Source organism: Adiantum capillus-veneris, chromosome 10 (assembly GCF_014529385.1).
Source record: "Adiantum capillus-veneris isolate H3 chromosome 10, ASM1452938v2, whole genome shotgun sequence".
NCBI lineage: Eukaryota > Viridiplantae > Streptophyta > Polypodiopsida > Polypodiales > Pteridaceae > Adiantum > Adiantum capillus-veneris.
Window position 1 is genome coordinate 125,144,597 of NC_140940.1, and position 14,722 is coordinate 125,159,318.

At 45.6% G+C, this 14,722-nt stretch overlaps 1 protein-coding gene across 1 annotated transcript in view; it reads left to right on the top strand.

Annotated features, from left to right (window-relative positions):
* LOC147449584 (P-loop containing nucleoside triphosphate hydrolases superfamily protein) overlaps positions 1 to 12,183 on the top strand; it is a 123,138-nt gene extending 110,955 nt beyond the window's left edge. Inside the window, exon 7 of the mRNA XM_086522012.1 lies at positions 11,564 to 12,183. Within this exon, the coding sequence (XP_086378138.1) occupies positions 11,564 to 11,764 (201 nt within the window). The 3' untranslated portion in view covers positions 11,765 to 12,183. The remainder of the gene's footprint in view (positions 1 to 11,563) is intronic.
* The last annotated feature ends 2,539 nt before the right edge of the window (positions 12,184 to 14,722 follow it).

A 14,722-nucleotide genomic window follows, 5' to 3' on the forward strand; every position in this document is an offset into this window, starting at 1 on the left:
CACATACAACACTATTTTGGGCAACGAATTACAGGAAGGGCGATGTTGCTGCTAAGGCTGTTGCAGGGATTCACGTTGCAAAGCTGTTCTCACTTTGCGTTATAGATCTACCCTCACTTGCGTTACTATAATATATATACTGGAAGGGCGACGTTGCTGCTTTGTATAGAGAGATGTAGCATATTCCCCCCATGTCTTTGTGGAAGTGATGACTGGCGGTGGAGAGTGCTTATGGAAAAGCCTCCATACCTCACTAGACTCATAAATAGCTGATACAGATCATGCTCTAACTGAGATAGGTAAGCCCTCTTCTTTCGTCGCACTAGGCGGCGAAAGGTAATCCTTGACTGTCTATGTGTAGTAGTACCCATGAGCACCTCTCTCTGTAATCTGATCCTCGTCTCTCTACACTCCTCATCATACCAATCGTTCTGAGGCATGCTCTCAGATCGTAGGCATGTAGGCTGGCTGTGGGGATATGCCTCTGATGCTACATCATGGAGCGTCTCTGTCATATTCTGGGTGAGCTCATCCAGTGGCCGTCCTGGCTCATGATTGCATAGCTGCCTGTATATCTCATGAGTGTACAAGGGATCCGTCTCCCTCGTGAAGGTATACCGAGAATGTGTGAAGACCTCTCCCAATAAAGTTGTGCTGAACTGGAACAATAGAGTGAAAGACAAGATAGCATGATCAACTGCTACCCCAACCGGCCTAGTTCTCGCCATGAAATCCTGCAAGGAAGGAATGAGTCTTGGCGGAGCCATAACATAATCCACTGCACTAGCGCCATGCCGATGTGGAAAGCATGTAAAACCACCTGCAGGGAATCTTTGTAGGCCATTCAAAATGGCCAAATCCATGTGCACTCCCCATATCAATCAAGTGTCTGCCATACTCAGTGTGCTTCTCATCGTGCGATAGTCTAGACAGGCCCATTTCTGTAATATCAAGCTCCCGCATCAACTCCTCTGAGGTATCATAGAATATTGTCTGGTGAGGCAGTCCTAGCATTGAAATCCCCCAAGATAATAATGTCACCATCCCTGGAAAACTCCCATATATCATCATCCAAAATAGAGAAGGGGGACTGTCCTCTAGGTGATGCATATACTGATGTACTAGGAGGGAAATAACAAATAGCAATGTAGAGGTATCTGCGTGTCTTTGCCTTCAATCTCACCCACAGCTCAACCCTCCGAGCTATATGTATCAGAGGCTGTAACTCCTCCCTGAATAAGACTGCCACTCCTCATGAACCTCGTCCTCTGTGCTGTGATCGAGTCTCCTGTCTGCAAGCTGTCTCCCATCTGTATCCGCCACATGTATGGACAACCCCGGGGCCTGATGCGTCTGAGAGTAGAAAATGATGTCTCTCCTTGTGAAACTATCCTTGAAGGAAGGCGCAAGGATCCGTTACAATTTCATATAGCCACTCTGAGTGTGGTCCCACAGGTCTCGCGCCGTCATGCGGGGTGCCTCTCGAGAATAACCACTCGTCCATCTTTGTGGAAGGCCACTTTCCCCTTCTCTCGAGATGTCATTATCTCGGGCATAACTTCTTTCATGAGAGAGAGAGAGAAGAAGAAGAAGAAGAAGAAGAAGAAGAAGAGTTTTTTAACGTCGTAGGAAACTATCCCAAGAGACCTTTAAAGATCTATTCGACGAGAGAGAGAGAAGAAGAAGAAGAGAATTTTAACGTCGTAGGAAACTATCCCAAGAGACCTTAAAGATCTATCCGACGAGGAGAGTTGAACTCAAGACCTCTTATTCAAGAGGGAAATGGCATAACTAATCTACCACACTTGGGTGATAGAAAGGTTATACCATTTTCCTCTTTTTATTAGCGCCCCCCCCCCCCCACACACACACACACACACACACACACACACACACACACACACACACACGAGAGAGAGAGAGAGAGAGAGAGAGAGAGAGAGAGAGAGAGAGAGAGAGAGAGAGAGAGAGAGAGAGAGAGAGAGAGAGAGAGAGAGAGAGAGAGAGAATTGGAAGATTCGCATTGATGAGACAGCACCCAGAGCAGCCCACTCGTATGCGTTTCTGGTTACATTCAGGTCTCTCCCATGCCTATCTATAGCAGTTTTGGTCAGCCATCTGGGATTTACATGCGGCTCGTCGTATTTCATTTTTCATGTGGATGATTGCACATGGAGGACTTCCAGTTGGGACTTGGCTAGCTACTATGGGTCATGATCCGTTATGCGCTCGATGTCCTTCGCGACTACATGAGTCACCTGCACACTGTCTTTGGTCATGCTCCTCTTCTCATATAGTGTGGCTACCAGTTTGCTTTTTACTTAGCAGAGCAGGTGTTCAGGATGGATTTCTCACTTGGGGCTCTGTCTCATGGTTGATGCCGATGCCCGGACCGCATCTTTTCTACGAGGGCTCAAACACAGATCCAGCTCTTATGCTTACCTCGACTGGTTATCGGCGAGGAACTTTGGCTATGTTACCACAGATCGCATGGTAGGGGGATCCTCAGACACGTGATGAAGTTTTTTCAGTCATCACTAGCATTACACTATGGAATATTTGGAGAGCTCGTTGTCTTCACATTCTCAGTGCGGCTCCACAGCTCCTTCAGGATACCCTTACTGCCATTTGGTTGGACATCATTCACACCCTGATTTGGCAGTGGGATTCTTCCTCAGGTACATCTAGAGCAGCCGAGGCTTGACGATTTGCCTTTCTTCGGCGTTGGGCCCGAGCTCCACTCTTTTTCACGCTTACAGGTGGTCAGATTATATGGCATTATGCCCCCCCTGAGTGGTTTCTCCTCCACTCATCACACAGACCACCATGAGATTGTACTAGTCGAGTTGTCACTATAGTGGCTCTCATCCTTACATTCAGCTTGTACACCCCACGTGACAGGCTATTTTGGCATCCGTTGGGGATTATATTGTACTCAGTAATATACAGCCCTGATTTTTCAAAAGAGAGAGAGAGAGAGAGAGAGAGAGAGAGAGAGAGAGAGAGAGAGAGAGAGAGAGAGAGAGAGAGAGAGAGAGAGAGAGATGAAATGAAATGATATATTAACGTCTACAAAAGGCCAAAATGACCTATGAGACCAAACTGATTACAATGGTGAGTCTAGTACCAAGTCTGGGTACAAACAAAGAAAACTACAAACTAAAAACTTAGATAGGAGTGCTACCGACTCCTATGGGTGGCTGGTAAGCTGAGCAATGGTATAACGCCACAAAGGTACAAAGTGGGGATAAGTGTCACCATGATACAATATAGCAGTAGCATGAAGCCTATCCTGATCGACACTCTGGGTGTCGTGCTAGAATCCTGTGGATCCTCTGCCGCAATCTCTGTCGGTGTTGCATGGCTCCCCTCCTTATTCGTGGTCGCCTCGATCTCCCCAACTCTATAGCTCGATCAATGAGAGTACCACTTGTGTGTGTATGGGTGGGAACCGAGCTCTGTGGTGGTGGTGGCCCCTTTGCCTCTGTGGTACTCGGCCTGAAGAAATCTGAGATGCGTCTCTGGGACTGTCTCTGTCTATGCCCTCTCAATAGAGAGTCTCTATGTCTTTGTATCTCAAGTAGAAATAATCCGAGACATCTCTGATGCTGATATCTCATGACTCTATCTAACGAGTCAAAACCATCTCTGAATAAACAGTGAAAGCGTCCCCGAATCTCATAGTAGACTGTGCAGTGACATATGAAATGAAACTCTGTCTCTGGCTCTGCATGACATAACTGACATATCCTCCTGTCTGCTAGTATGCCTCTGAATCTACCTGTCTCAATGCCAAGCTGGTGTGAAGATGTGCGTATCTCGCCTATGGCACATCGTAACCCATGAGATAGATGTGTGTCCATGTAGCTGGGCCGTGTGACAAATCCATCTGTCGTAGTTGGAGAAGATGCTCTCTATAGAAAGCCCTCTTCGTACCCAACTCCCGTGATGGCTCTATCCATGTCCTCCTGGTATCAAGATGGATAAGATCCTGCCGAATGAGTCTAGTAATCTTCATCCGTGTAAGAGCCAAAGATGGTGCATCAAGAGAATATTGGAAAGGGGGCAGCCTGTCCATGCTGAAACCATGAGCTCATCTCTGCATACCAACATGATGTATCTCCTTGTAATGCCAGCTGTCTGGATGACTCAAGAGCAAGCCTAGCATATCTGTCCCTGGTGGTGTCCCATAAGCTGTGTACAAATGATATTGATCTGGTAAGTGCCTCAATCTCCATAGGTGGGGCAGCCAGCTCTGCTCGTATGATGTCATGTGGAACTGAGGTCTTGGTTCCAATCAGCCTAGAAATCATAGATACCAAGGGCCTCTCCATATTACTCTATCCAGCATTGTCAACAGATGGTCCCCAAACGTGAACCCCATAGTGCATAACTGAAGCGACCAAAGTGTCAAAGAGCCATAGCTTTGTTCGAGGTTCCTGGAATTGAACCTGCGAACAAATCCTCTCTAAACCGCCTAGGGCTGCATAGGCACGAGTCAATCTAGTGTCTGCTGCCACTTTCAGTGTGAACCTCGGTCCACTAAAGACCACTCCAAGATATGTGTACGCATCAGTGTACTCCATAATGTCCTGACCATATGTGAATGTAGGTGCTGATCTCGTGACCCACTGTGGCGTGATATTAAATACCATGACCTTGGTTTTACCAAGGTTGACAGCAATCCACTATCCCTTGCAAAACTATGCAATGCGTCCAAATGTCTCTGCATGCCCTCTGGTGAGTCTGATATCAACACGATATCGTCAGCATACAAGAAAAGAGGGATCCATGTCCCTGCAAGCTGAGCTTCTCTATCTCCTCCTCTGTCAAATATAATTAGAGACCTCATCGACGTACATACCAAGTAAAGTAGAGGACAATGGGCATCCCTGTTTCACTCCGATAGTGGAGTGAACTATGTCAGATATCCCCTCTGGTGTGCGTACATGACCCTTCACTGAACTGTACAATGCCATAATCCCCCATATCAGTTCTGTGGGTACCCCCAATTCCATAAGTCGGCGCATCAATCTGGCCCTCAGTACTGTGTCAAAAGCTTTGCGGAAGTCCACAAAGCTGCAATATATCCATCTACCATGTGCTCGACCCTCAATGATAGCTCTGAGTGTAAAGACATGATCCAGTGTGGAGAAGCCTCTCCTGAAACCAGCCTGTCCAGGTGCCCGTATGCCCATAATCTCTGCCCAACTCCTTAGCCTATGCTCAAGGATGGATGCATACAACCATGCCAATGTGTGTCCTACCATGATAGTACAGTAATTCCCTGGCACTGTGGGGTCTCCTGTCTTGAAGATAGGTACAATCCAAGACTCAGGAAAGCCCTCGCACATGACACGGTTGAACAACCGTGCAAGCATCTCCGCCAACAAGTCCCCAGCATGTATAATGTGCTCTGCTACCAAACCCTCATGATCCTGTGCCCGTCTGGTCTTCATCTTGTCAATGGCCTCCTTTACCATCTCTGTGGTAAAGAAGGTGCTCGTAGCCGGACATGGCTGTGGTGGATCTGGTAGTGGTGGCTGTCCAGGTACAGTGTATAATGATGCTGCATACTGTCCGATGATGGTGGGAGTGGGGATTGATACCTCCTTGCCTTTGCCCTTCTTTGCGACCAAAATCCACTTCTCCGCTTCCTTCACTTTCTTATGGGTTTTGGTAATCATATCTGTCCATTAAGACCATTTTGCTTCCTGTTGTTTCTCCTCTTCCTTAATGGCTTGCATTTGCTCTTTGATTACCTTAAGTTCTTCTATCATTGAGGGTTGGATTTCTCCCTCTTCTAGTCCACCATTGGCTCTTGCCTCGGCTAGGTCTCTCTTGAGGGCTGAAATTTGATTTTTGAGGTCTTCAATTTCGGCTCGATGCTCCATTTTCTCCAGAGTTCGAAGCTCGGCCTCACTGATTTTCCACTGAAGAAAGACCGCCTTCTCCATCTTCCACTCTTCCATCTTTGTCTTGTACGCCTTCATCTCCTTTTCCATGCTTGCTAACCTCTTGCTGGTAGTCATAAAAGTTGATTTCTTCATTGCTGGTGATGCCATTGCATGCAAACCACTCAAGGGGGAGGGGCTAGAACTCTCGGGAAGTGCTGGGTTTGTGCTCATGACCTCCATCACAAGACGGCCACACTAAACACACAACTGAGAGACCGGACGGCAATGGAATGCCCACAACCCGATGCGGGTATGTTCACAGCCACAGCCCAGTGCGGGCGCTCAATGAGTTCAACCAAAGACCTAGAGGCTCAGCCCCTTGGTGTTCACTCTCGTTACCTGCACCTGTCAACAGTATCAAATGGTACGCGGCCTCCGCTGAGGGAAGGTCTCACGGCCTGAGCATCAAAGACAACACGCGGCCCTCTGCTGGGTCAGCTCGCAGCGAACTGCATACAATCTGCCAGAGCCTCCTTGGAGCTCTCTGTGATTACCTGACCTGCTGTCCCCTGCTGGATTCGCGAGGAAGCCCTGAACCAGAACCTTACACGGGATGAAAACAGAAAGGCAGGCCCCTTCGCTGCCCCTTAGACCTGCTGTAACAGTGAGGCTCATTACCCCCTCTGTGGAATAGCCATTGGCAGCACAGCCCCCTGCTGTGCGCGCAATAAAACAGCCCCTCAGGGCGCCTGTCTTTGTAGCTAACAGTATGATGCACGGCCCCCTGTAAGGGATACCTTGTGGCCAGCGCAACACCCTGCTGTGCTTGAAAGACAGCCCCCTCGGGGCGACCTGTATCTCCCAGCGTGCGCGTATGCGACACTGAGGCTGCAAAACCTGCGTTCTCTGCGTTTCCAGCTTTGCGCGACCTCGCCCTCGTCCTTGCCACGTGTCGCTTTTGAGAGAGAGAGAGAGAGAGAGAGAGAGAGAGAGAGAGAGAGAAATGAAATGAAATGTTATATTAACGTCTTCAAAAGGCCAAAATGACCTATGAGACCAAAAAGTTACAATTGGTGAATCTGATACCATGTGTGAGTACGGAAATTACCAAGTTACAAAGAATCAACACTAAAACACTAAGGCACTAAGGAGAAAGGGAATAAGGGGGTGAGGGAAGGGGGGTTTGTGGGTTCTGATGAAATCTCTCATCGGTCGTTGTCGGATCTCATCGACTTCCTCCATGGTCACTGGTTGGGCGTCTTGCATGTCGAGCTAGAGCGATCTGTATCTTTTGTTGCAACCTTCGTCGGTAGTGGGAGACCCCCCGAGGTCGTGGACGTCTGGATCTGCCAAGTTCAGTGGCTCTGTCAAGCAGTGTACCTCTAGTATGAGTAGGCTGTAATGACTGCTCCGTTTGCTCTCCTCTGTCTGGTGTAAAGAACTTTGTGATTCGTCTCTGAGACTGTCTTTCCCCTGATGTCCTCAGCAAGCTCTCCCTAAGTCTGCGTAGCTCTAGCAGGAACAATTCGAGACACTTCTGATCCTTGTATCTCATGACTCTAGAAAAAGGTCCGAACCCTTCTCTGAACAAGCAGTGGAAGCGTCCGCGTATCTCATAGTGCAGTTCTGTCTCTGGCTCTAAGTTACATAGGTGACATATTCTGGCTCCTGCCGGCACCCCTCGGAATCAGCCAGTCTCGATCTGGAGCTGATGTGAGGAGGTGCGTATCTGTCCAATAGCGCATCTTATCCCATGAGATAAGTGTGTATCCATGTATGGTGGCCTAGTCACAAAGCCGTCCTCGGTGAGTTGGAGAAGATGCTCTCTGTAGAAGGCCATCTTTGTGCCCAACTCCTGTGTCGGCTGTATCCATGTGCTCCTGGTGTTTAGTTGAATCAGATCGTGACGTATGAACCTGGGGATCTCTGTCCGTGTGAGAGACAAGGAGGGTGCATCCAAGGAGTATTGAAGCGGAGGTAATCTATCCATATTGAGACCATGCGACTGGAACCATGATGTCATCTGTCCATACCAACATGCTGTATCGCCTTGTAGAGCTAGTTGTTGAGATGACTCCAGGGCAAGCCGAGCGTATTTGTCTCTGGGGAGATCCTATAAACCGTGCATAAAGGAGACTGATCTCGTCAGTGCCTCCACCATGAGGGGGGGGCGGCTAGCTCGGCTCGGATAATCTCATGTGGTACTGAGGCCTTAGCCCGAATCATCTGAGCGATCATAGAGACCAAAGGCCTCTCCATACATCTCCATCCATCTGTATTACCAGATCTCCCATGGTGGTCTATTGAGGATCCCCATACCTGAACTCCATAGAGCATAGCTGGAGTCACTAGAGTGTCAAAGAGCCATAGCTTTGTTCGCGGTTCTTGAAACTGAACCTGCGAACACATCCTCTCCAGTCCTCCCAAAGCTGCATATGCTCTCGTCAGTCTAGTCTCTGATGCTCTCCTTAGTGAAAACATCGGTCCACTGAATACTACCCCAAGATAGGTATATGCATCTGTGTACTCCACAGTCTCCTGGCCATACATAAATGTGGGTGCCGACCTCTTGACCCACTATGGTGTGGTGTTGAACACCATAACCTTGGTTTTTCCCAGATTGACCGACAATCCACTGTCACGAGCAAATGTATGCAGAGCATCCAAATGACGCTGCATCCCCTCTGGGGAGTCTGAAATCAGCACAATATCATCAGCATATAGTAACAACGGAATCCATGTCCCTGCTAGCTGAGCCCCCCCATCTCCCTGCCGCTCTACATAGTCTGAAAACTCATCCACATACATCCCAAAAAGAGTCGGGGATAGTCGGCATCCCTGCTTTACTCCAATAATGGAGTGGACCATGTCAGACATTCCCTCAGTGGTGCGTACCCGTCCCATCACTGTCCTGTATAGAGCCAGAATACCCCATATCAGCTCTGTAGGCACACCCATGTCCTGTAGTCTGTGTATAAGTCTGGCTCTCGGCACTGTGTCAAAAGCTTTGCGGAAATCCACAAAGCTACAATAGATTCTCTTGCCATGGTGTCTACCCTCCTCAATAATGGCTCTGAGTGTTAGAATCTGGTCAAGAGTGGAGAAACCTCTCCTGAAACCTGCTTGCCCTGGTGCTCTTATTCCCTCTCGCTCTGCCCATCTACTGAGCTACTGCTCAAGGACGGATGCATACAACCTAGCTAATGTGTGGCCAACCATGATGGTGCAATAATCATGGGATTTCCTGACTTGAAAATAGGCACAATCGTAGACATACTCCAGGTCTCCGGGAAGCCTTCATACATGGCTCGATTAAGATCATAGCCAGGAGCTCTGCAAGCATATCCCTGGCATGGATGAAGTGTTCTGCTACCAGACCATCATGATCATGCGCTCTCCTTGTCTTCATCCTGTCAATGGCTTTCCTTACCCTCTCGGCAGTAAAGAAAGAACATGTCTCTGGGCATGTCTCTAGTGGGTCCGGCAGAGGTGGTTGCCCTAATGCTGTGTAGAGAGATGTGGCATATTCCCCCCATGTCTCAGTGGAGGTGACCGCGGGTGGTGGTGAATGCTCGTGGAATAGCCTCCATGCTTCGCCTGAGTCCTGACTTATCAATAGCTCATATAGATCCCGCTCTAGCTTAGAATCTAGATAGATAGGCCCTTTTCTTTCGTCGCACTAGGCGGCGAAAGATAATCCCTGACTGTCGATGTGTGGTAATACCCGTGAGCACTTCCCTGTGTAGTTTGATCCTCGTCTCTTTGCACTCCTCATCATACCAATTGTTCTAGGGCATGTTCCCAGATCGTCTCCGTGTGGGTTGGCTGTGGGGGTATGCCTCTGATGCTGCATCATGGAGCGTCTCTGTCAAAATCTGAGTGAGTTCATCTAGTGGCCGTCCCGACTCCTGAGTGCATAGCTGCCTGTATATCTCATCCATATACACAGAATCCGTCTCCCTCGTGAAGGTATACGGAGTGTGTATGGGGACCCCACCTAATGGAGCTGTGCTGAACTGAAAGGTCAGGGTGAAAGACACGATAGCATGATCAACTGCTACTCCAACTGGCCCAGTGCCCACCATGAAATCCTGAAAGAATGGGATGAGACCTGGCTGGGCCATAACATAATCCACTGTGCTTGCACCATGTCGGTGTGGAAAGCAAGTAAAAGCTCCGGCTGTCAAAAATCTTTGTAGGCTGAGAGAGAGAGAGAGAGAGAGAGAGAGAGAGAGAGAGAGAGAGAGAGAGACTTGAAGCTGCTCATATGGATTTCAGCTGGATGTAACTAGTCATGTTTGGATCCCTTTGATGTTATCGACATCGTAAGTTTTATTTTGGGGAATCTGCCTTCAAGATGTTTACTTCATAGATTGTTTTTTCGTTGTCAAAAGAAGATAGAGAAAGACAAATATTATTAACATCTCGTGGAGGAGATTGTGAATGGATGTGTGTATCGTATACAAGGCATAAGAGTAGTGTGGGTGGGTTGACGAGTAGATGAGGGTTGCATGAGCTCTACTCAGTATGGGGCCCAAATCATATCTATATAGTATGTCATGAAAATGCAAGCCTAGTTAGGTCCATTGTGTGGTGATGGGTGGGGATAGTATGGTGCACATAGGGGAGCCTCTGTAAGACTGAGTCAGCACGCCTGTGCAGCCATCTCTTCTGGAGATGTCTCTGATGTCTTGGATCCCCTGCCCTCGTTAATGTGATGGTCTATAACCAGGTGATCTCAATAATCAACGCGCTCAGCTCTCCTCTGCTCTAGAGTGATTCCCTCCTGTGCTCTAGCACCTTAGTGAGATGTCATCTTTGTAGGGCTAAAAATCTTTGTAAGCCTAGTCCGTCTGATATGGTCTCCGTCTCATTTGTCGGCTGCTATATCCCCCATTGCGACTGATGGATATGTCACTTCATAAAAGGTCAAGGTGCATTGGCTAGCCCTCTAGGATCTGGGACATCGTTGCGAGTCACACGAGCCTCTCCTCAATTGCGGGGTTTACACAATGGGTGTTACCAGTTTTTTGTCAGAGGCCTTCACATCAGATGTATTTGTTGTTTCATGGGGAGCTGGTTTATTAGGTGTGCTTCAGCAGACAGTCTGGTATTGGGGACACATGAGCCTTACTGGTTCCGGACTTTTGTAAATCCACTTTTTGGTGGGGCGTCCCACTAGGTCACCATCTCCAGTTTTTGTGTTGCTTGTGGTCTTATTCATCGGAGGTGAGCTACCTCTTCATCATGGATTCTAATCAAGTCTCCATTGGGATCTGAATGTCAGCGGATACCCTCAGTTCCATTTATAATTCAGGGGCTCATTAGAAGCATGTTGCTTAGTATAAAAGTGCTTGGAGAGAAGCTGCCTGCAAGTCAACTGTTGGGCTTACTAAGAGCTGCCTTATAGTGATGTACCTTCATGTAGTTCAAAAAGAGATGGCATCCCTCTTCCTGTAGTCATAACCCAGTATGAGGAGAGCTTTCCACCTCTTGGACATGAGTCTTGGTCATTGATTGTATTTTTTGGACTTTTTGGGATCATACCTTTGTGGTGCTGTGCCCTTGAGATTGTTATATTTAACTAGAAGATTTTTTCAGAGAGAGAGAGAGAGAGAGAGAGAGAGAGAGAGAGAGAGAGAGAGAGAGAGAGATTGATTTTTCAGGTGCGTGGAATTGAACCACTAAAGGTCTTCTCGAAAAATCTTACGACACCTTTCAAGTACTTCGATACTGACCTCAAACTTGAGCCTAAGCTTAAGGATATTGAAGAGTTGGAAGCAGAAGCTACGAATCTGAGGGTTCGTCTGTCTGAGGTTGAAGCAGAGATTGAAGCCAGGAGAAAAGGGAAAAAAGAACTTTCGTGATTTACAATTTTATGCTTCTTCATTTGAGGCTTGACAGAAGCAAAGCCACCTCCCCACCAGAGTACTTCATTATGGTGCTATTTTGGTGGAGTTCATACTGATTGACATTTCCTTGATGGCTTACACATTGACTCGTATCTTCCTGTTGACAAATGGGCGGCGCCATCCGTTTCGTGGCTGAAGAGAAACCTGCCATGATCGCTGCTTTTCAGGGATACACGAAAGTCTTGTATTTTCTCCATTTTCCCCCTCATTACGGACGATGTATATGTCTTTTTATCTGTGTAACGCATTGAAATTTCAAGGTCACTCCTATGCTCATTCACCCTTGATCAATCCAATTCTCAATTGCTTTGGTATGTAGGATATCGAACATGCAATACCACACTATTCAATAATTCTCATGCGCTTTCGTTTTAGGCTAGTTTATGCTGGAGCATGCTTTGGTTGCTAATGTCTCTTGCAAGCTACATTGTAAAGCTAAGTGATAATGTAGTCTTGGTTCTTTTTGTAATTCTTTTGAAGATCCACACGTGTTGGAGGTGGAAGTACAACATGCATTTTCTTCAGAGGTATTAGATGCATTTCCTGCAGATTTAAAGAGGGAAGTAGTTGTAAGGGTATGAGTGTAAAATTACGGTATTAACAAAAGGACAAGAGTATGTTAAATGCAATCATCATGCGTGTGTAGGTCAATCCTCCTACTTGCTTGGTTACTAAATTGAGTATGCTGATTTTGTGGATTATGTCGGCGTGATTTGCAATCTGTTGTTGCTGATAATGACCTAGCTGATAGAGGGAAAGTTGTCATTGAAAGGGTTAAGCTTGATTTGGGCAAGATCTTTCAAGTGCCTTGCATAATCACTTTGAATGATTCTCTGCTCCTTCAAATCCATCTAATGTTGTCATCTTATGGTGCACTGATTTTATCTTAAGCAGATGCCTTGAATTTGGAAAAGGATTTTAAAAAGTCTGAATTAAAGTAGAGTCTGCCAGCTCTTGCTTATTGGAAATCTCCTAGATGGGATGTTCTCAAATTGAATATTTTGTTCAATTTTGGGACATACTCAAAGCAGCTGTTGTTCGCAATGATGATTCAAGCATAGCAAAAGCAATTCCTTCTCGATTCTTGGAAAGCGACTAAGCTCTTACCTAAGTAGTCTTTCTGGGAAAATTTCTCATGTTGGGAGTCCCATCATGCATGTGGTTTGTAAATTCTTTGCTGGCACAATATGGGTAGACAAATTCTTAATAATTTAGCTAATGATTTTATAGGTGTGGAATTTGCTAAATAAACGAATTAAAGTGTACAAATTATGCAGGTGGATATTGCAAAAGCTTCTGATACATTTGAATGGGATTTTGTTTGCTCAGATCGGGATTTGTCGTGGCTTTGGTACTATGCAAAACATTGTACACATGTTCTATGAGCACAAAGCCACTCTTCTAGCGTCATTGATGGAGAACTTATAAATGATTAGAGTCTTGATTATATCTCTTGAGCACTCTCCCCCATGCTATTGCCATACATTCATTGTTGCTCTTTAAAAAAATAAAAAAAAAATCATTTGATTGACACTTATCCATCGCATGCTTTGGTAATTTGACCTTTTATTAAACATTCAACAGGGCAAGCATATGCAGATGGTTGCATGTTTTGGTCTCATGACCACCAATTTGGCATATAAATGATAATGATTGCTTTAGAACCCGTTGGATTAGTTGTGCGACTGAAAGTGCTCTTTTTGATATCCTACCTACTACCTTTTGATCTAAGGATTGGCACTCAATCTTATGACAAAATTGTTTTCCATCTTGGATATCTATTAACCTCCTCTTCTCAGTGGCTGCATTGGGTCATGCAAAAATTTAGTCTACGTCAACTTGGCCCACCACATTTACGTTTCAAGATTGTACTAACTTGCTCTAAAGTTTAGAGGTGATCCTTGTTTGGAATCATTTCACCGGCCCTTAAATCTTAAGTTGATCCTCGTGTTGTCTCTTTCTTCTAAGTTATATGGATTTCTCAACTTAATATTACTAAGATCAAATCTTACGCGCGCTTGCACGTGTGTGTGTGTGTGTGTGTGTTTGGAATGGTAGACAATGATTTTTCTCCCTCTTGCTTTCATAAATGATCGATCGTAGCTTTCTTGCCTTTGATAGGGAAGGATACATGCAATTGATGCTTACAGAAATCCACCTTATCATGCACTAATATAGTCTATTTGAGAAAACTAGCTCAAGTAAAATTTTTCTCTTATACAAAACTGGCCAAAGAGCTAGAGGAACCTTCGAAAAATTGGCTTTGATCAAATTAAGCCATTTTTTGTAGATGTGATTAGTGTGACTCTGTGTCACAATTTACTATCATGTTTTTCTAGAAAAATCATAACCATTTAAAGAAAAAAAAATTCATGCTTCTGATGGATCTATGTGCACTCAAGCCACTAGGCTACGAGTTGGATACATTTCGCGTGTTATGAATATTTTTTATTATTTTAATGAGCTTTCATCAAGAAACAAAGTTTTTTTTTCCTTGACAAATTTGTGTAGCAAGAAATTTTATTTCTTGTCTATTCTATTAACTAGATCAAATCAAATTTTTTGTGAGCTATATCAAAAGACTATTTCTTTAATGTGATGAGAGAAGGCTTGATGCATAAGATTTTCAACATGTAGAGTGGTGTAGGAACTTACATTCAGCAATCGTTGCTAAATACACAATTTTGTGCCAAGATTTCAGATTACGATGCAAATAGAGCCTTCCTTTTATAGAATATTGCCTTTAAAAATTACAAAGACCATAAACAGTCTACTTTGCTCAAACTATGCCCTTTATTAGAGATGTGGTAGTATTAGTGTGTGCTACTACCACATGCATGCTTTTGAAAAACACGTGTATTTTTTATATAATTATACCTTTGAATTTGTGTCTGAACGCACCCACAAGTACAT